Raw genomic sequence first — 23,191 nt, forward strand, 5'->3', positions numbered from 1 at the left:
CTGAAGAAAGTGCCTCCATCCACATCCATCCATCATAAACATGGCTCCAGGGGGTTAATAAAGGCCTTCTGCAAAGCAATGCATCTGTGTAAAAAAAAAAAAAAAAATCCATATTTGACAAGTTATAAAGTACAATATCTAGCTTTCGCCACACAGCCTTCTGTATTCAACTTACGAAGAAAGTGTAAAACTCTCGCACTTCATAAAGCTTACGCTACGTCCTACGCCTTCCCTATTCAACTTATGGAAAAAGCTTAACTGATGCGACGCATATATATATATATATATATATATATATATATATATATATATATATATATATATATATATATGTGTGTGTGTGTGTGTGTGTGTGTGTGTGCTGTTTACAAAGAATCCTGCTTGAGAAAGACATTTGTTTTTTGCCCCAAGATCATGTACTTAGAACATCTAACTGCAGGATCTAACAGAGACATGCTAACCAGCCAAACCTTGACCCTTTGACCAGTTTCTTTGTTTATGTCAGCATATAAAGCTGTTTCATGACACAAACAGGGTAAAATCATTACCTAGGTCAGTGCTGCCTTTTCATTCAACAGCAATTCTCTGCATCACTCTGCCCTCTGCTGCACCATAGACTATATTCCACTAAATCCTTCGACTAAATTTCACTACCTTAAACACAAATATGGGAAAAAAAGAAAAAGTTAGAGAAAAGTTAAATCCAAAGATGCAATGATGGACACCAGCTTTATGTCACATAGCATTCAATAAAAAAATCTTGAAAATGAAAGAACAATAGCGATCAAAATCTTTTAAAATTTCTCTTTACATTTTGGGAGCCTTGTAAACAAATCCTTTCCCACTGCTGTTCAGTATGCCTTCCCAGCTTTCTTTGTATTTTATGTGCTGTTTGTCCCATTGTCTTCCGGGTTTAAAATTGAAATTAGGTTGAACTGTTGATGTGGAAAAATCAAAACATCTAGCATTTCTCAGGCCTTGGAAATGTATTTCGTCAGATATAGCTCATTTTGAATGGCCGTCAACGGAGAAAATGCTTTTTCCCCACCTAGATAATGTAGATTATTGAACAATATAAACTTGACAACCATAAATGGCCTGGTACAAAACATAACAGCATCATAACATAAGATAAAGACAACAAATTATAGAACATATTTAAATCGGTTCATGTGAGTACAGTGGTTCAATATTAATATTATAAAGCGACGAAAATATTTTTGGTGTGGCAAAAAAAAAACAAAATAACGACTTATTTAGTGATGGCCGATTTCAAAACACTGCTTCAGGAAGCATCGGAGCACAGACGAATCAGCGCCAAAGTCACGTGATTTCAGCAGTTTGGCGGTTTGACACCGTTTGACACGCGATCCGAATCATGATTCGACACAAAAGATTCATAACGCTCTGAATCTTCCCGAAGCAGTGTTTTGAAATCGGCCATCACTATATAAGTCGTTATTTTGTTTTTTTTTGGCGCACCAAAAATATTCTCGTCGCTTTATAATATTAATATTGAACCACTGTACTCACATGAACCGATTTAAATATGTTTTTAGTACATTAATGGATCTTGAGAGAGGAAATGTCATTGCTGTCAATGGAGGCCTCACGGATTTCAACTAAAATATATTAATTTGTGTTCAGAAGATTAATGAAGGTCTTACGGGTGTAAAACAACACGAGGGTGAGTATTTAATGACAGAATTTTCACTTTTGGGTGAACTAACCCTAAGGCATTTTTTTTTTCTTCATTAAATTTAACGATATAAAGTAATGACAGTTTTTTTTTTTTTTTTTGTGAAATAAGTAAAAGTTTGGAAGTGTTTTCAGGAATCTATTTTTATGTAAAAAGAATTTCCCAAGAATAATAATTGTGTTAATTGCTAAGTCATGCGTTTCATCTTTCATAAATATACCAAATATTACATTTTCCTTTGTTGATACAGATAAATCTTCACATTTAGGAAATAACCAGTAATGCAAATCCTCCCAAAAGGCATGGGCAAATTTACAGTCAGAAAAAAAGATGTTCTGTTGTTTCAATCTGATCAACACAAAAAGAGCAACCGTTAACATCAAAACCAAATCGACATCTTAAAAATTCTATTGAAGGATATACTCCAGTTTTAATGTGCACTTCCTTTTCTTTTAGTTCAATTGGAAATTTAAGCTGTTTTAGGTGCACTTGAGTCGAGATTAAAAAGGTTTCTTGTTGATCTCTTGTGCTACATTTTCATTTGCAGCAATAATCATTCTCTGCACCACTCTGCCCTCTGCTGTACGATTCAGTCATTGCACATTTAGAATTGAATTTAGCCTATTTTCTGTGCTCTGTCCTAAACCTAGGCTGCGTTCCAGTTCGGTTTTTAAATGCCCTTCCCTCGCTAACTTCCCTCGGTCTCGTTGACTCGGATGTACGTCATTGCTTACGTTGCACGAGTGCTCACTTCTGGCGGAACCTTTGCAATGGGCTGAACTGGAACGTCCTAAGCCCTTGATCACTTGGAATCCGCAATGGAGCTGATTTATTATTCATTTTTTCCTCTTACAAATTTGTTTAATACAGCATTCTATATGTATATATGTGTGTTTTAAATGTTTAAAAAAATAATTAATATATCATAGAATTGTTTGTGGTAGGGTAAATTAAACGCGATATGCGGTGACGTCATAATCGTGTTGCATTGTGGGTTATGGAGCTGCCTGAAGTGTACATGTGAAGTAGACTCGCTCCCTCGGTTAAAATCGAGGGAGCGAGGGTCTGTCCATGTAAACTTCCCTCGTCCACTTCACGAAGTGGAACGCACTTCAAAATGGCGGCAGGGATTCCCCTGAGGGGAAGTGTGTAGGGAAGTTTGCGAGTGCGTGTCTAAAACTGGAGTGGAACGCAGCCCTAGAGTGAGATTGGGGAAACTGAGTGGTCCCTCCCTACATTACTTCTTTTACCTAGCAGAACTATGGTAAAACATTGCCAAAAACTGATGACAAAATCTATTGACTTATCAATATCAAGATTTAAAATCAGCGCATATATGAATTTATAATGAAAAGTGTATCTTGTAATTAATCACCATTTTTTCCCACCTTTTTTAAAAACCATTTCGCCTTCATTTGTTAAATTGATCAAAGTGTAAGAAATTTAGGTGTATACCTGTATAGTGAAATTATATCTACATTTTATTTCAATTGTTTTTGGTGTGGGTCAAGACAGTTTTAGAAAAATCAGACAAAAAGACAAAGATACAAGTCTGTGTTCTTAACGTTTCAGTGAGGGAAATAACTACAGTCTAATGAAGCACTGTGATTGACAAGCGAATTGAAGCAATGGAGAAATAAAGTATATTGATTTAAGTGGTTAGTTCACCCATAAATTAAAAAAAAAGAGTCATCAATTACTCGCCTCGTGTCGTTCCAAATCTGTAAGACTTTCATTCATCTTCGAAACACAAATGAAGATATTTTAAATTAAATCTGAGAGTGTAAAATATGAATTGAGTGGTTTAGTCCAAATTTTCTGAAGAGACACGACCACTTTATATGATGAACAGATTGAATTTAGGCTTTTGTTTACATGTAAACATTGATCAGTGAGCATTGGTTCTCACATGTCAAGCAAGCACCCTATCAATATCTTATGAGTGCATTGATGGAGCCTGGCCTTCAAAATGACCTTCATTAAGAATAAGAAGGAAATAACACATTAATATCTAATTAAATATTTTAACATCTTAAAAAAAAAAAAAAATTGTGCCCATATATGAGGGTGAAGCATAATGCATGGCATGAACAAACAAACCTTCATTCTCATTTAACTTAAAACATTTTTCTTTCACTTTAAAAGGTGCTAGGTTTTAATATCACTTTAAGATATTAACAAGGAGATTGGTTTTGCAGTAGTGTTTAAATCTAACAAATGTTCCATAGGAAAAGGTTTATCATTGAAGATCCCTTGAAAATCTGGGAGGTTTATGGTTAAATGCAAATGTACTTAATTTGTTTAATATTCATACTCTAATTATTCAATATAATGCACTACATACATCTTATAAAATCAAGTTTACACTGCTTTAATAACTATTATTATTATTAGTAGTAGTATAAAACAAAAGACAGAAGATGGAATTTATTTGAAATCGGCATAATACTACAAGGCTTTTTATACCATATATTTAGCAAAGTAAAGCTATGTTGTTAGCACTCATATTGTTCTGCGTCTACTGACTGAGCCTGAAATATTCACTTTATTATTTATGTTACAAACTTGAAGCTGGGAAAATGGAGCTTTTTGCTCTGGGACAGTTGTGTCTTTGAATTACAAAAAAAGACGTATAAGATGTATATATGAGAAACATTCTTTACAAACAATAATTTATTGCAGAAAAACACCAAATATTTACAAAAAAACAAAAACAAAAAAATGTACAGTTCCCTTAATTTCTTGACATGAACAAACAAATATATATATTTTTCAATTACTTACAATACACTGCAGAAAATGTACTGTAACGCAATGTTTCTGCAAATCTGTTGTGTTGTGGTTTTTAATGCAAAATGCTATTCATAAAACAATCAAAAATATTGAATTCTTTGGCTTGTTTTTGGTTCTGTACAAATTAGCCGACTAAAATATGGACAATAAAGTATAATACAAAAAAAATAAAAAAAATAAATCAAAAAATACTGTACAAAAATATTTCGCCCAACACCAGATGCAAGTGTTAAAAAGCTAACAGAGAATGAACATGCACACAACAGCTGAATGAAAAGGAAATGGGCCAAACAAACTGGCATTACATTCCCTCTGAATAGAGATTTTTCCCAGATCCATGACTTGGTCTTTTTTCCCCACCCAAGGGCTTGGCAACAGTCTCATAAAAGTCTGAAAAATGGCACTAGACTGAGATCAAGCTGCTAAAAGTCATTTTCAGTGCAAGTAAACATCAGCACTATTAATCAAAAAGGGTGGGAAAAGGCACTGGACAGTTACAGACTTACGCAGAGGGGAAAAAAACAACTGGCTTGATTTGCAGCACACAAAAAAACCTCACACAGAGAAATTGATTTAACGCACCTCAAGTCAGCTAAATAAATATGTGAAATGTTAATAAAAAGTACAATTAATAGAGAAATTTCTTGTCAAGTTGTGTAATTGCCAGTTTTTTTCTGCTTCCTTGCTTTAAAACACTATGTAACCAAGGCAATTTTATATCGGTGCATCCCTAGAATTCAACATACAAATGCAAACCACACATTATGGGTAACAATGCGATATGTCTGTGTTTTAAAAAGCATGATACCGACATGCTACAAAAAATAAATAGGTAAAAAATAAACCAACCCGACTGCAGAATAACCACTTGTTCTAACAGTGCAGTGTACATCCCTATGAACACAATCATTAATGCTGTCCTTCACTTTTTTTCCTGAATGACAGGCATTTCATCTGATAAACAGAATTCATCACGTTGCAATGCTGCTTAAAGGTGCTTTAGACCTACAGTAACACATAAAGGTGTTTTTCAAAAGAGAAGCATCTTGAATGTCAATAGCAGCTCTGTGTTCGGACGTTTTGGTTGTCGTAAGTCACATGTATCGGTATAGCGAACACACAACAGGTCATTTGAAGTGCATTCTCAAGGGTCACTGCTCTCTTCTGCGTTGGCACTGATCCCGTTGCTCAAGAAAGCCTCTTTCTCAGGTGTGGCAGGTTCGTTTGTCAGTTTGAAAATGGTGTTGTTGTCTTCTATGTCGTTACGGGCCAAAGCTGCCTCTGTGCTGTGCCACATCCCATAGCCAAAATAAATAACAAAACCTAGAAAGAACCAAAGAAATTAAATTTCATTAGTTTAAATTATTAGACAGAACTGTTAAGCGAAACGTAAAAAGTATATGAAAAAAAAATAAAATTTGCCTTTCTATTACTAGTACAGCATAAATCAGTTTATTTTACAGATTTCGCTCACTTCAAGTTCAAACTTTTTTCACAGCAATTCATTTCTAAATGAGTAAATATGTAAAATAAATAAAAATTTAACTGCAGAAATGTTATTTACTGTCTTTAAGTGTGATATATATATATATATATATATATATATATATATATATATATATATATATATATATTATATTATATTATATTATATTATATTATATTATATATATATACATACATACATACATACATACATAGTACAGACCAAAAGTTTGGAACCACTAAGATTTTTAATGTTTTTAAAAGAAGTTTCGTCTGCTCACCAAGGCTACATTTATTTAATTAAAAATACAGTAAAAAACAGTAATATTGTGAAATATTATTACAATTTAAAATAACTGTGTACTATTTAAATATATTTGACAAAGTAATTTATTCCTGTGATGCAAAGCTGAATTTTCAGCATCGTTACTCCAGTCTTCAGTGTCACATGATCCTTCAGAAATCATTCTAATATGCTGATTTGCTGCTCAATAAACATTTATGATTATTTTCAGTGTTGAAAACAGTTGTGTACTTTTTTTTTTTTCAGGATTCCTTGATGAATAGAAAGTTCAAAAGAACAGCATTTATCTGAAATACAAAGCTTCTGTAGCATTATACACTACCGTTCAAAAGTTTGGGGTCAGTAAGAATTTTTATTGTTATTTTTTTGAAAAGAAATTAAAGAAATGAATACTTTTATTCAGCAAGGATGCATTAAATCAATCAAAAGTGGCAGTAAAGACATTTATAATGTTACAAAAGATTAGATTTCAGATAAACACACCAAATAATCCTGAAAAAAAATATTGTACACAAATATTTTGTACAATTGTACACATTAAATGTTTCTTGAGCAGCAGATCAGCATATTAGAATGATTTCTGAAGGATCATGTGACACTGAAGACTGGAGTAATGATGCTGAAAATTCAGCTTTGCATCACAGGAATAAATTACTTTGTCAAATATATTGAAATAGAAAACAGTTATTTTAAATTGTAATAATATTTCACAATATTACTGTTTTTACTGTGTTTTTAATTAAATAAATGTAGCCTTGGTGAGCAGATGAAACTTCTTTTAAAAACATTAAAAATCTTAGTGGTTCCAAACTTTTGGACTGTACTGTGTGTATATATATATACCCATATCAGTCAAACACTAATTGACTTACCTATGCCCATCCAAATGGCGAAACGCATCCAGGTGCCTCTGTCCAGCTGCATCATCAGGTACACGTTAATGAACATGCTGAGGACAGGGAGGAACGGCAGCAGAGGAACCTGGGTACACGCATAAACCCAGCTGTCTTTACAAACCACTATACGAAGAGAGTATAAAATGCTCTGTATGTACTTGCAGGTGTGCATTTACCTTGAAAGACAGTTTAGTCTTGCTCTCAGGTTGCCGCCATATTAACACGGTGACGATGAAGCAAACTACAGCCAGAGCAGCAAGAACCGCAAAAACCCAGACCTGAAATCCACCCTGAACCGCCACGACACAGAACACACACACCAGGACACCTGCAGAAGGGGAAGGGAAAGGGTCTTAAACTGTCAAGTCAATTCATTGTTAATTGAATTATTTTAAAATGATCACTACTCAAGGCTACTGAAGTCAATAGGTTAAGTGTGCATCTGCATGTGTCTGACCTAATACACTCGTGCAGATGTTGACAGTGAAGCCAGAGAGACGAGAGGGCTCCTCGTTTTTGGGGAACAGAAGGTTGCTGAAGGTGCAGATATCTTGAGATCCAGGCACAAAACCAGCATTGCTGTAGTTGATGGAATCAGCCTCTGTTTCCTCCTGACAACTGGCGATCTGATACTGGACATTCACACTGGGCTGCTCTGGTTGGTATCTGAGAGAGAGAGAGAGAGTGAGTGTGTGAGACGGAGAGATATGAGTCTACAGCTTAATATGAATCAGAGTTATTGTTATTATTATTATTATTATTATTAACTAAAATTAAAACCATCAAAATTACATACCGACAGACAATTATTGAGAGTGATATCTACCGATAATATAATGATAATTACATTATAATTAATCATTATATTTTGAAAGAAATGCACATAAAAACTCTCTCTCCATTTCATCAACGTGTTTCAGATTAACTGGTATCAGTTATAAACAAACATTAGTCAAATTAATATTAACACACATTAAATTCTGAAGATTTAATTAATATTTCTTAACTTTCTGAATGCTCTTAAAGGGTTAGTTTACCCAAAAATGAAAATTCTGTCATTAATTATTCACCCTCGTGGTCACCTGTAAGACCTTTGTTCATCTTCAGAACACAAATTAAGATATTTTTGATAAAATGCGATGGTTCAGTGAGGCCTGCATTGACAGCAAGATAACTTACACTTTTAGATGTCCAGAAAGCTACTAAAAACATATTTAAATCAGTTCATGTGACTATAGTGGTTCAACCTTAATGTTATGAAGTGACGAGAATACTTTTTGTGCACCGGAAAAACAAAATAACGGCTTTATTCAACAATATCTAGTGATGGGCGATTTCAAAACACTGCTTCATGAAGCTTCAAAGATTTATGAACCTTTTGTTTCGATTCAGTGGTTCGGCGCGCAAAAGTCACATGATTTCAGTAAATGAGGCTTCATTATGTCATAAGTGTTTCAAAATTTCAATGGTTTGGCAGTTTGATCCACGCTCTGAACCACTGATTCCAAACAAAAGATTCGTAAAGCTTCGAAGCTTCATGAAGCAGTGTTTTGAAATTGCCTATGACTAGATATTGTTGAATAAAGTCGTTATTTTGCTTTTTTGGAGCACAAAAAAGCAAAATAACATTAAGGTTGAACCACTGTAGTCACATGAACTGTTTTAAATATGTCTTTAGTAGCTTTCTGGGCATTTGAAAGTGTTATTTATTTTGCTGGCAATGCAGGCCTCACTGAACCATCAGATTTTATCAAAAATATCTTAATTTGTGTTCTGAAGATGAACGAAGGTCTTACGGGTGTGGAACGACATGAGTGTGAGTAATTAATGACAGAATTTTCATTTTTGGGTGAACTAACCCTTTAATTCATATAATTACTATTAATATTGAACATCAAACTGGTTTCTTAGCATTTTCTTTACAAAGCCCAAATGTTGTGCATTTTCCTGCCCTCTTTTGATTGACAGGATATATATCGGCCCTGACTATCAGCTGTTTTTAAACTATTGGCCGATAGCCGAAAGTGTGAAAATGTGCTTTATTGGCCGATATATCGGTGCATCTCTACAAAAAAACTAATAAAACTGGTAAACAAAAAAAAATTACTAAAAGTTACAAATGAAAAGAGAAAATAGAGAAAAAAAAAAATCTAAATTTAAAATCTTAAAAACTAAAAAAAAAGAATATCAATGATACTAAAATAATAATGATAGGAATACATTTATATCAGGGTTGTAACTTTAACATTAACTTAGTGTGATTAAGAAAATAATGCAAAACAATTATCACATCCATAAAAATGGAGCGAAAAAACAAAACAAAAAACAGTGTGTGCAATGACAGTCTGCAGACATACCAGACATTCATTTTATGCGAAAAACTTGCTTCCTAAATGTTTACCCACCTCTTCCCTAACGAGCCTACTGTGTTTTAAATTATGGGTGGCACTTCCGGTTTGGGGAAGTTCCACACAAAAAGACTGGAACAAATCATTTCAAATCCCAAGGTTGCGCTACAAATAATCCTTATCCGTAAGTTCGACTGAATGAGCTGTAAAATGTCCTTCATGATCAGTGTTCAGACATCAGGAGAATAACGTAACTCTTGGCATTTTAATATATAATATCAATGCATGAGCTCTTTTCAGGTTCTGCTTTCTTTTTCTCCTGATTATTTTCTTTTTTTCCCCTTTTTATTCTGCTTTATCAGTATGGAAAAAAGAGACACTGCACATTTGTGGTCTGTTCTCCTGATTTCATTTCTAAAATCTCCCAAATGCACTAAAGATTTCTTGTTTTTCTCCCCAAATTCTGAGTCTGTCCAGATTTGTTTTCACATAGATGCTTTAAAATGTAATTGTCTCCCTTTTTCACTTCTAATCAGCAGCGTTTACTGGAATGTTTCTAAAGCAGGTAAATACAATATTTATTGGCTGTCAAAATGATGGAAATCAGCTTAATGTTCCAGTTTGCAAAGTTCCAAGGTGAAAATTAAGACGTACCTCAAGACTAAGACACAGGCCGCAACTAGTGTGTAAGCCAGAAGAGTGCCAATGGACATGAGATCAACCAGATCTTTCAGCTCAAACAGGAACGCCATCACCGCTGTGGAGGGAATAGGAGCGTTTACTGCAGGAGAATGATTCAGCACTTGTATTAATTGTAACAAGTGTTTGCACAATAATACTACTGACATCGGTATGAATATTAATATAGTACTGTTCAAATGTTTGGGGTCGGTAAGAAGTCTATTGTGCTCACCAAGGCAGACAGGTGCTCTATCACCAAACAGTGATAGTAAAATATTACAATTTTAAAAGAACTGTGTTCTATTTGAATACATTTTAAAATGTAATTTATTCCTGTGTTATAAAGCTAAATTTTCAGCATCATTACTCTTCAGTGTCACATGATCCTTCAGAAATCATTCTAATATCCTGATTTGCTGCTCAAGAAACATTTCTTCTTATTAATTATGAAAACGGAAACAGTGCTGCTTCATATTTTTGTGGAAGCAGACTTATTCAAGATTATTTGATCAATGGACAGTTTAAAAGAACAGAATTTGAAATAGAAATCTTTTGTAATGATGCAAAAGTCTTTACTGACATGTTTGATCAATTTGATGCCTATTTGCTGAATAAAATCACTAAATTCTTAAAATAAATAAAATATCTTACTGAGCCCAAACTACAGAATGGTTGTTTTTGTATTAGTGTTAATATTTATAGTGAATAGTTGAAATATTCTTGTGGCACATGAAATTTAAAGATAACCAACAAGTCAATAAAAATAGACAATCTATTAAAATATTAAGAAATGGTTAATGAGTTGCCATATTTAAAGTGACTCCAACAAACTGACAATGAACAACATTTACTGATGTAGATTCTGTGTGCCTTGTATAACAACATTTGACAATTGACATCCTGTCTTCAGTATTGCCACACATCCTGTTTACAGTCCCTCACATCGAAGGGCTAGTTCATCCAAAACTGTATATTAATGAAATCAAACAGTTTTGATTTTCAAAAACGTCCATTGTATTTCTTTCTGTTACAAACATTCTTCAAAATATCTTCTTTTGTTCCGCAGAAGAAAGTCGTATGGGTTCGGAACAAAATGACGACAATTTTCATTTTTGGGTGAACTATCCCTTTAAGGGCATTGATCATATATTTGAATTCCAAAAAGGTAAAAATAAAATGTACATTTAAGATACATTTCAGCACTAATTATCAATACAAGAAAGTTAAAGGTGCCATCGAATTGAAAATTGAATTTACCTCGGCATAGTTGAATAACAAGAGTTCAGTACATGGAAATGACATACAGTCTCAAACTCCATTGTTTCCTCCTTCTTATATAAATCTCATTTGTTTAAAAGACCTCCGAAGAACAGGCGAATCTCAACATAACACCGACTGTTACGTAACAGTCGGGATCATTAATATGTATGACCCCAATATTTGCATATGCCAGCTCATGTTCAAGGCATTAGACAAGGGCAGCCAGTATTAATGTCTGGATGTGCACAGCTGAATCATCAGACTAGGTAAGCAAGCAAGAACAATAGCGAAAAATGGCAGATGGAGCAATAATAACTGACATGATCCATGATAACATGATATTTTTAGTGATATTTGTAAATTGTCTTTCTAAATGTTTCGTTAGCATGTTGCTAATGTACTGTTAAATGTGGTTAAAGTTACCATCGTTTCTTACTGTATTCACGGAGACAAGAGCCGTCGTTATTTTCATTTTTTAAACACTTGCAGTCTGTATAATTCATAAACACAACTTCATTCTTTATAAATCTCTCCAACAGTGTAGCATTAGCCATTAGCCACAGAACATATAGCCTCAAACTCATTCAGAATCAAATGTAAACATCCAAATAAATACCATACTTACGCGATTAGACATGCTGCATGACGAACACTTTGTAAAGATCCATTTTGAGGGTTATATTAGCTTTGTGAACTTTGTTTACGCAGTGATAGAGTCGAGAGCTCGGGAGGGGGCGGAGAGCACACGTTTTAAAGGGGCCGCAGCCTGAATCGGCGCATTTCTAATTATGCCTCAAAATAGGCAGTTAAAAAAATTAATAAAAAAAACAAACTATGGGGTATTTTGAGCTGAAACTTCACAGACACATTCAGGGGACACCTTAGACTTATATTACATCTTGTAAAAAAACGTTCGATGGCACCTTTAAAATAAGAGGTTCCATAGTAAGATTAAAAATACACACTGAAGTACATGTGAGGTATAATTTCTGAATATACTGCAATGAAAAATTACATCTAAAGGGTTAGTTCACCCAAAAATGAAAATTCTGTCATTAATTACCTTCATGTTGTTCCAAACCCTTAAGACTTCAGTTCATTTTTAGAACAAAAATCTGAGAGCTTTCAGTCCCTCAGACAGCTACGCAACCAACACTTAACGCTTCAAAAAGTTCATAAACGTAATCATCGTAAAACTAATCCATATGAATGGAGCGGTTTAGTCACATTTTTCTTAAGAGACAGATTGAATTTAGGCTTTTTTCACAAGGGTTTGGTCAAATTTATTAAAGAAAAAAGTGACAATCCTTCTAAAAACTGGGTTAATCTTTTTCTCCTACGCTTACCGGACAGAAGCCCAGCCACCATGGTGGCGATGACGGGTGTCTTCCTCTCACTGACGCGAGACAGGAAAGTGAAGATCAGACCATCATTTGCCATGGCAAAGATAATGCGTGGCAGTGGGAACATGGAGCCCAGCAGACTACACAAGCAGGGGAGGGAGGATCAGTGGATATATGATCTAAATCTGAACGTCAAAGATGAGCCTCAAAGACGCCTCACCACCAAAACTTTACATATAGGAGAGCAAAGCTCATTATTCTCCTTATAATTCGGCTCCTCAAATAGAAACTTCACTTTAAATTTATAACGTTTTTTCTTTTGGTAATTCTGCTAACTGTTTAATGTCATTGCTGCGATTCTCTGAACATAAAGGCCTGAATAAAGCCTATTTTTAACACACAGAGGTTATGGGTCAGTTCTCTGGCATTGCTGGAGTTTAGTGGATGAGACAGATGCTCAGTCATATTTAGTCATGGTGCATTTTGAGAGGTTGTCTGCCACATCACTGTGAATTCTGTAAAGGAGCGAGTCTGTTAGTCATTTGAATGAGCATCCTCACCTGCCACTATGCCTGATGTTATAGTGGCCATTATGGGCGTTTTGGATTTTTCACTGATGTTGGCCAAGAACTTGAAGAGCAGCCCATCTTCAGCCATGGCCCATATTACACGGGGCATTGGGAACATGGAGCCCAACAAACTAGTTCAGGGGAGAGAAACAAGATTCAAGCCATGCAATGCAGTTAGCTTGTGCATTTAACATCTACTGAAGCTAATTAGCTTTAACAAGAAGGAAAAAACACACTGGGTTTGCATTTAAAGGGTCATGAAACTCCAAACCTAATTTTTTGAGATCTGACATCCTATACAAAAGATTTCCATTTTAAATAAAAGCGGTTCTTTTGAACTTTCTATTCATTAAAGAATCCTGAAAAGGATCCCGAAAAACATAATGGGTTCCAAAAGAATATTAACCATTACAACTGTTTTCAAAATTGATAGTAAAAAATGTTTCTTGAGCACCAAATCAGCATATTAGAATGATTTCTGAAGAATCATATGACACTGAAGACTGGAGTAATGATGCTGAAATTTAGGGCTGGGCAATAGAGCCAAAAACATTATCACAACATTATCACAATATAATGTAATACAACACAAATAATGCTGTGCATGCGTGTTGCAGACAGTCGCACTGGCGCTGCCATTTCTGTTGCCTGTATTACAGCAGATTATTCTGTGATATTGTACAAAATCCATCATGACTTAATTTTATGATTGGTTTATGTACAAGCACTTGTGCACTGTCATAAGAACAATATAGGGGAAAATATGATAGAATACTTGTTATTGGTTAATTTTCAGCAGGTGATTTCTTTGCCAATTAAAAGCAGGAGATGAGAAAAAAATAAAACCTGTCAATTAGACAAAGGTCAGACCCAAAAAAAAAAAAAAAAAAAAAAAAGGCAATACACTTGACATTTTTGTCCCCCTCACTTCTGAAATGACGGCTATGACCCTCATGATGTGCGATGTGTGGTTTTACCTGCGTTTAACATGATTAAAATACTTTGGAAGACCAAATTTTACCCTATAAAAATTCGTTTGTTACAATTTTTACATACATTACCATTTTTGTTAATTAACATAAATGTGTAATATTAACATGAAATATTAATTTGTGAAATGTTCACAACTGTTTGGTCATATATTGCCCAGCCCTAATGTCCAACCGTAACCCTTTATTTACACTGCACGCGTCTGTGGGGTTACCGTGATTTTGCCAAGTAAGACATGTTCCTGGATCAACATCTTTGTTGATCAGATTTGAGGGACAAGTTTACAATTTATGTTAAGTTTAGGCTTGCAACCAGGGTTAGGTGCTTCTACATCAATGTTATTCACCTCTGATTTTAGGGTTAAGTTATGGGTAGGATTAGATTTAGGGGTAGGAATAGGGTTAAGACTAAATTTTCAGACTGGAATGTTGTTCCAGGATCAACAAAATATGTTGACCCAGGAACAATTCTTACTTGGCAAAATCACGATGATCCGTCTGGTGTGCGTTAAGGCTGCGATGCGGCTACTGGAGCTGATCCGCGGCCACTAGTCAACGCTTGTGTTTACGCAAGCCGCGCCGCGTCACAGTTCACAAGCGTCCCAGAAGCAGCTTCGCTAAAAAAAAAAAAGGAGCCAAGTCTATTTTTGACGGACGCCGCATCCAAGCCGTGCAGCTCAAATACAAAATAAGGTCAAAATAATACCCTTGTAGACCCCCGATCATATTTCACATCACTAGGAAGCCAGAAATTGACGACAAAAGATTCTAAGTTGAAAAACTTGAAAATCTTTTATCCTTGTCGTCCATAACTGGATTTTTAAGTGTATTAACTTCGCTGTAGTAGGCTACAGCAAAAAGTAGGGCGTAGCTATAAACAATTAAAATATAACCATTTAGCCATTAAAAACATGAAAAAAATCAAGGAAAACAACGTCAGACAGGCAAATCTTGTGGTCTCACGAATCTAGCCTCTTCTGGTGTGAGTTGACACCGCGTAGAGGACGCAACACGCCACAGAGGTGTGCAGTGTAAATAAGGGGTAAGAGTTTTTCTTGAGACACTTTGTAGGAGGAGTTTCATGACACTTCAAAGCATTTGAAACACAATATGCAAATTATATCAAAATGAAACATTACAATTACTTCAGGGCATTGCAGTTGAATTAACTTTAGTAGTAAATAAATAATTAGGTTCAAGAGGTCGACCGATATATCGCTTTTGCAGATTCATCGGCACCAATAATCAATTTCTGCAATTATGGTCATCGTCAGTAACCCACACAGACAGTTTTTCCCAGTTGCGTCTGCTGCTGGAGCAGCTGAGAAGGGTCAGTTGTCATTACACAGTACAAAAGTGACCTCTAGAGGCAAAATAAAAAATAGCTATATTTATCGGTAAAATACAACGTCGGTCGACCTCTATTAAGTTCCACGCATCTTTAAGCCTGACAGTTGAGGCATTAAAGGGGTCATGTCATGGAAAGCCAAAAAAAAAAACCTCCTACCTGGTGGATAAAGCACAAAGTGAACCAATAGCTACTGCATAATTCGCCCCTTCCCAGCCCACATATTTGAAGGCCACGGGCAGAGGGCTGTTGTTATCCAGCATGTAGTATGGCATCATCAACGTGAGGGCAGCTGATACACCGAAGTAAGCGACGAAACAGATGAGAAGTGATGCTACAATTCCAATGGGTATCGCCCTCTGAGGATTCTTCACCTCCTCACCTGAAAGCAGAGAAACAGAAAAAGGCTTTATTTCGACAGGCATTTATTTCGGAATGTGTCTCAGAGCAGACTCTAAATAATTTTTGTGATAAAAAATTAAAAACTCACCTGTCGTGGCGATACAATCAAACCCAACAAAGGCATAGAAACAGGTCGCAGCACCAGACAGAACTCCAGAGAAGCCGAACGGCATGAAACCACCAACACCCAGACTCTCTTCAGACGGCAGCTCCTCCGATGTACTGAAAATACAAACAAGGACTAAGCTACTGCATCTCCCTCAGACAAACAAGACAATAAAGACCATTTTTAGGAGCATTACATTTTGCATTTGAACATTATATGATTACGCTAAACATAATCCCATTTTTTCCTTACGATTTTGATCCAAAATAAACCTGAGACATGTTCTGAAACAAAATCCAGATTCCACAAAATATACTGTGTGTTTGTATAGCTGTATCAAAAGAATATAAAAACAGTTCATTACTTTGAAGAGTATGTGTGGTTGAGGATCTCTTTAGGATCCAGGTTCCAGTTTTTGAGGGTTCCTTTGATGAGGCCCGACACCACCACAAACATCAGGACCAGAACATTGATGCAGGTGAACACCTTATTGACCAAAGCGGACTCCTTCACCCCAAACGCCAACAAACCTGCAGAGCATCCACGAGACATATTTATTTGTTATTTGTATGAACAAACAGATTGAGGTATATTTGTGAAATCTGACTCTCAATGGCTTGCCTGTTAGCAGGAGGATGATGAGCACTGCAAACATGTCCGGATACTCCGCTAGCACTCCCGGGGCCTTCATATTCATGTGTAGCTTACAGAAGCTCTCTATATGTTTCCCAATGAGCTCATCAAAGGTCGCGCTCCATGCTCGAGCAACGCTGGATGTTCCTGAGAGAGGGAACATTATAATTGTGGTCAGGTGATATGGGATATAACTAGGGGTACACAACAGAATCTCACTCTAGAATGATTCATTCTTTACAAATAAAGATATTCAAGTTATCGGGGGAAAAATCCTGTATTTTTTTTATATTGCAGAATTTTTTCCCCCCAATATTGTGCAGTCCTAATTATATTGTTAATTTTGAAAATGATTTCAAGTAGCAGTAACAGACCCTGTACTATTTGAAGCATTCTCACCTATGATTAGGGTTGCAAAGGGGCGGAAAGTTTCCGGTAAATTTCTGGAAACTTTCCACGGGAACTTAACCTTGGGAATTTTGGAAATATTCCAAGTTGGAAACTTAACAGGAATTTATGGGAATTCATTGGAAATTTTGGGAAATTTATATAAATTTATAATATTTATATAAACATTTTGTTTGGTCAAAACATGAAATAACAGTTATTTATTTCTAATTTAGTAAATATGTAAAATAAATATATTTTTATTGCAGCAATTGTGTTATTTCAGTGTCACATGATCCTTCAGAAATCATTCTGATATGCTGATTTGATACTCCGTTATCATCATTGTTGGAAACAGTTGTGCTGCTGAATATTTTTGTAACCTTTAATACTATTTTCAGGATTCGCTGATTAATAAAAAGTTAAAAAAGAACAGAATTTATTCAAAATAGAAATCTTTTCTAACAATATCACTTTAACAATACTTTTTTTTAACAATTTCACACATCCTTGCTAAATAAAAGTATTAATTTCTTTCAAAAAAAAAACGGTAAAAGAAAGACTACTGACCCCCAAATTTTGAATGGTAGTGTATATTGTTACAAAAGATTTCTATTTTAAATAAATACTGTTCTTTAAAAACTTTTATTCATCAAAGAATCCTGAAAAAAGTATCACAGGTAATAAAAAACATTAAGCAGCACAACTGTTTCCAACATTGTTAACCGAGTATTGAACCGAGTAGTGAAGACTGGAGTAATGATGCTGAAATTTCAGCTTTGCATCACAGAAATATAATATATTTTTATGTATATCAAAATAGAAAACCATTATTTTAAATTGTAGTTATGTTTCACAATATTACAGTTTTTTTGCTGTATTTTTGATTAAATGTGCATGTTATGGACTGGGGGAATGCACAGTAAATGCAGGGGGTGTGGCCTCAATAGCCCTGCAGTAAGTCGTGTGCTGCGTGAATGTGATTGAGGAATGTGCAGGGTAAAAATGTAACTAAAATTACATTAAATATGGTTGTTTTAACCAAAATTATACTGCAAGATGTTCTTTTCAACTACATTCAAGTACCCTGTTATAGGCTAACCTGTAATTTTGCAAATTCCCTGTTTATTCCCATTAATTCCCATATATTCCTGTTAATTCCCATGGAAAGTTTCCAGCTTTGAAAATTCCCGGAATTTTGCAACCCTACCTATGATATAAGACAGGATGAGGTTCCAGCCGGTGATGAAGGCCCACAGCTCGCCCACTGTCACATAGCTGTACAGATACGCAGAGCCCGTCCTGGGTACACGTGCTCCGAACTCAGCGTAACACAGTCCAGCCATAACTGAGGCCAATGCTGCAATCAGAAAGGACAGTACGATTGCCGGACCGGCGTTTTCCCGCGCCACGGCCCCAGCCAGCACATAGACGCCAGCGCCCAATGTGCTGCCCACTCCGAGTGCTACCAGGTCAAAGGTGTTGAGACATCGGGAAAGCCGAGACTCTTCTGTGCTGCAGTCGACCACCTTCACTCGCAAAAGCTGCTTTCCAAATACTTTTAGGTGGGCAAGGACCATGTTGATTTCTTTAAGCACTCAGACACACACAAGCACACACACACGCACACAAACACACAGACACAAGCTCTTCACGGTAGTGCCAATGACCTGGAAGAAAAAAAGATTGAGAGAGAGTGATTACTATTCTGATTTACAGTCCATTAAAGTTTCTAAACTCAAGGTTATTAACATACTGCGTTTTCAAATTTTCAAGTTTGTGCAATTGTTAATGTTATGAAGTGACGAGAATACTTTTTGTGCGCCAAAAAACAAAACAAAATAATGACTTTTCAACAATATCTAGTGATGGGCGATTTCAAAACACCGCTTCAAAGATTTACGAATCTTTTGTTTCAAATCAGGGGTTCGGATCGCTTATCAAACTGCCAAACTGACTTTGGCACTCCGAACAACTGATTTGAAACAAAAGATTCGTAAAACTTCATGTTTTGAAATCACCCATCACTAGGTATTGTTGAAAAGTCCTTATTTTGCCGCACAAAAAGTATTCTCGTCGCTTTATAACATTAAGGTTGAATCACTGTAGTCACAAGAACTGATTTAAATGTCTTTAGTCACTTTCTGGGCATTGAATGTGTAAATGAACTTGCTGGCAATAGAGGCCTCACTGAGCCATCGGATTTCATCAAAAATATCTTAATTTGTGTTCTGAAGATGAACGAAGGTCTTACGGGTGTAGAACGACGTGAGGGTGAATAATGACAGAATTTTAGTTTTTGGGTGAACTAACCCTTTAATTTTAACATTGGCTAAAGATTACATTTAACAATGTTATTAAATTATTAGTGTTTTTACAGATTAATTAAGTGAGCATAAATGAAAGCAATGGTAATCTAAAAGTACAATTAAATCACCAATATTATTATAATATTAGTTAAATATATATGTAAAACTTTCATATATCCATTCTTATGCAGATTTCTGCATTCAATTCAATCAGCAATTAAAAACTGTACACTAAATCCTTCTAGCTTTAACTGTAAAAACATCAAAATATTTGTTTTACAAACAATTCTAAGATATACCGTTGCATTCAATTTAATGCGACAATTCAAAATTATTTGTTCAACCATTCTTGCATTAACTGCCAATTCAAAATTGTAAAAATTCTAGGGTAAATTGTTGCATCATATTCAGTTTGATGATTCAAAATCATTTTTTAGACCTTTATTAATCAATTTAAGTTTCCCCCATTTACTTTTAATTAGTTATTTTATTTCAGTTTACAATAACGTTCTTAAATATCTTAGTTTTATGACATCAATAGCTATACAAATATTCAAATGAGGCGTCTTATTAAATGATGCAAGCAGCACGATCCTGACATAAGTCCTCCTGGGAGAGTCACAAGAGTGATGATATTTGAGCCTGGTACCTCCACAACCAGCGTGATTTCTCTTACTCATCGTTACTGTAATAGACGTAAGCCTAAAGTAGACTGGAGTTAAGCCAAGGTATCGCTTGAACTTTACAGTAGGATCTTTTTATAAACACACAAGTGTGGCGCTAACGTCAGAGATCATATTCAAGCAAGACACATAATAAATATACTGTAGTATACACTAATAAAAATGTGAGCTTATTCCCTTTTCCAGTTTCAGGAAACTGGACACTATTTTATCAGCTCATGATATTTGTGTCATTCTTACAAAAAAAAAAAAATAATATTATTTCGCAGAAGGAAAACAAAGAATAATTTGTACAAATGATCACTGTTTTTTGCAACAATACTTTTTAAAAATCTTAAAACATTCATTATTCTTTTGATTTAAAGGTGAAATGTGACACTGCCACGTTCCTGACTGACTGCATTAGATTCATCCATCGGTAATCAAGGCTAAAACACAAACACTAATTCACAATATTCCCTTCATGACTGATTACAGAAAGAAAAGACATCAGAAGATAATTTAGTCTTAAATAACCATACTAAATTTGAGTCTCCCAGAAGGCCACTGTGAAACCCTAAAGCATCTACAATAAATTAGTGCCACTGCATCATTTACTGAGAGCAAAACTAATAACGGGTTTCATGGGGAAACTCAAATAAGATAAATAGAAAGACAACAAATCCACCAAGTTTCAAATCCTTTTCTTACCAACTCAAAATATCAGAGCAAGGAAATCCCCAGAATACGAATAAAGTCCTGCGATTCTTTTCTCTGAGCTCTGCTTTCAGTTCAGCATCTCCTCCAGGTGTCAAACACAATGAGGATTTGTAAAGTAAAACCTTTGATGGAGCCGTCTTCTCTCTCAACTCGTAATAAATACAAGCAAGGGGAGGTGGTCAAACCCGTGTCCGCCTGTAGCAGGAGTTGCATGCCTTTGTGGCAACTAACTCATTCAAAGCTCGGGCCACAAATAGCACACCGTGAGGTCACGTGAAGACCAGCAGCTGTGGTGGTCAGAGGCTCCTACATTCACTCCATCAGCTCTCTTGACTCTAGTTTCCTGCCACAAAATACCTCTTTACATTTAGGGATAGATAACAAATTTTAACCTTATATGACATCTCATATTTATTTGCTTTGAAATAAAAGTGAAAATGATTTACTCTTCACTTCATACCAATATGACTTCATTTTATATAAGAATATGTACATTTTATATTAGGGCTGGGCGATATGGCTGAAAACTATATCACAATATCAGTGTTCCATATCGGTCGATATCGATAATTATTGATATTTTTTATGACCCATTTAAAATAAGGACCAGGAGAAAAATATATTACATTTAAACATTTTTATTTTAAACTTTACCTTCCTCTGATCATAATCCCCTCAGTTATTAAGACAGAAATGTCAACAACCATGGAAAACTCAAATAATTAAAATGTAAACATAAGTCTAAACTAAAGTCACAATGAACACATTTCCTCTTTTATTTACAATTTCCACGCTCGCTGCGGCACTCATTTTCTGCTTATCAGTCGCCGGTTACTGAAGAGGAATCCAGCAGACCAGCACGAGACAACGATATGGCGCAACCAAAATTGATACTGTTACATGATTGGCTGTTAGCGTGTCACTCCCTACGTTACCAGAGAGCTTCGCAACCTCTGTTTTCTTCCGACGAAGAATAAAAAATATCGAACGTTTTATCGAACACATTTTTTATTGATATCGATCACGTGTCTATCGCGATACATATCGTTATCGTTTTATCGCCCCGCCCAAAATCACAGAGGACCTACGAGCCATCGGTATTTCATGGGACAAAGCTGAAACCACCACGGCCGATCGAACCTGTTGGAAAAGTCTTGCCACCCAATGCGCTTAATGCGCAGGATGAGCTAAAGATTATCGATTCCGATTATTACCGAGTACAACAAGGTTAAAAACTTTTTTTTTTTTTTTTTAAAGTTAGACATTTAGATATGCTTGATATTTATTTGGTCTTTTTGCAAAACATTCTGTTGCAGCTGATTACCATGAACAAAAATTAGCAGCCTACAGAAAAATCAGCAGGCTAAAGAACGCTTATATGAGGAATATACTGTTATACATGCGTTTTTGTTCACTTTAGACAAAACCGACTGTTTATAAGAATATTTTTACATCATTGTCTGTGTATTTGTCCGTTTAAGCTCAAGATGATGCAAAAGAGCTCAGTTGAGTTTTCGCGCACAATAGGAGAAGCTTTCTGTGCGCACGCTTTGGATGTGTGCGTAGCACAGAAAACAGTGAGCGCCAAATTGAGTTTTCGCATCTTCTTGCGCTTGAATCGTTTAAAATCCTATTAAAATGCACACACATATGCATGTCTTATCGAATCCACGATTCTTGAAAATTGTTCTATAATGGAAACGTTTTTTTGTTACCCAACCCTAAATATTTCGATCAACAGTTTTGCATTTCTCAGGGGAATGCAAAACATTTGCGAGCAAACATAAATGTAAATGAAGTTTTGCAAGCCAACTCTCCGTCACATTGTAACCTCGTTTTCCATTTTAAATGTTTTTTTTTTTAAATCAATTTTGTTTTAATTGTTTAATTAAATGTAGCAATCAAAAATTGTCAACTCAATTGAATTCATAGAACTTTACCAATTTACTAATTATCTGAGGTCGTTTTATCAAATTAAATGGTGAAATGCTGGTGAAGTGACTCTCAAGGTGACGATACAGGGGGCAACTTTTTGAGCGATGTTGCCGAGCGATGTTGCTTGGGCACTTTCCCACTGCAAATAGCCAACAAATTTCAAACTAAAGTGTCCAGATAGAAATTTGTTGTCCATTTTCAATGTGAAAGTGCCCAAGCAACATCGCTCGGCAACGTTGCTCAAAAAGTCACCCCGTCATCACCTTCAGAGCAGCTTTAGAGATGTAGTTCATGTAGAATGTCCTCATATAGTAAGAGGGCA

At 35.4% G+C, this 23,191-nt stretch overlaps 1 protein-coding gene and 1 long non-coding RNA gene across 5 annotated transcripts in view; both read right to left on the minus strand.

The window, feature by feature from the left end:
- Window positions 1–37: 37 nt before the first annotated feature.
- On the minus strand, window positions 38–1,249 carry LOC125248113. Its single transcript, XR_007180241.1, has 3 exons — window positions 812–1,249; window positions 549–654; window positions 38–84 (listed from the first exon to the last, which is right to left on the minus strand). It is a non-coding gene; the product is annotated as an uncharacterized LOC125248113 (long non-coding RNA).
- Window positions 1,250–4,343: 3,094 nt separating this feature from the next.
- The window catches only part of slc7a1b (solute carrier family 7 member 1b), a 29,744-nt gene continuing 10,896 nt past the window's right edge, over window positions 4,344–23,191 (minus strand). For 3 of the 4 annotated variants that reach the window (XM_048160388.1, XM_048160385.1, XM_048160386.1), the window contains exons 2-12: window positions 18,454–18,913; window positions 16,845–17,003; window positions 16,588–16,753; window positions 16,206–16,339; window positions 15,875–16,097; window positions 13,370–13,509; window positions 10,180–10,282; window positions 7,635–7,843; window positions 7,354–7,505; window positions 7,154–7,262; window positions 4,344–5,815 (exon numbers count right to left, since the gene is read on the minus strand). In XM_048160388.1, the coding sequence (XP_048016345.1) occupies window positions 5,637–5,815; window positions 7,154–7,262; window positions 7,354–7,505; window positions 7,635–7,843; window positions 10,180–10,282; window positions 13,370–13,509; window positions 15,875–16,097; window positions 16,206–16,339; window positions 16,588–16,753; window positions 16,845–17,003; window positions 18,454–18,823 (1,944 nt within the window). In that variant the 5' untranslated portion in view covers window positions 18,824–18,913 and the 3' untranslated portion in view covers window positions 4,344–5,636. Of the gene's footprint in view, window positions 5,816–7,153; window positions 7,263–7,353; window positions 7,506–7,634; window positions 7,844–10,179; window positions 10,283–13,369; window positions 13,510–15,874; window positions 16,098–16,205; window positions 16,340–16,587; window positions 16,754–16,844; window positions 17,004–18,453; window positions 18,914–20,925; window positions 21,245–23,191 lie in introns of those variants that run through there. The other variant, XM_048160387.1, reaches the window with a different exon arrangement.

This window comes from Megalobrama amblycephala, linkage group LG16 (genome assembly GCF_018812025.1).
Source record: "Megalobrama amblycephala isolate DHTTF-2021 linkage group LG16, ASM1881202v1, whole genome shotgun sequence".
NCBI lineage: Eukaryota > Metazoa > Chordata > Actinopteri > Cypriniformes > Xenocyprididae > Megalobrama > Megalobrama amblycephala.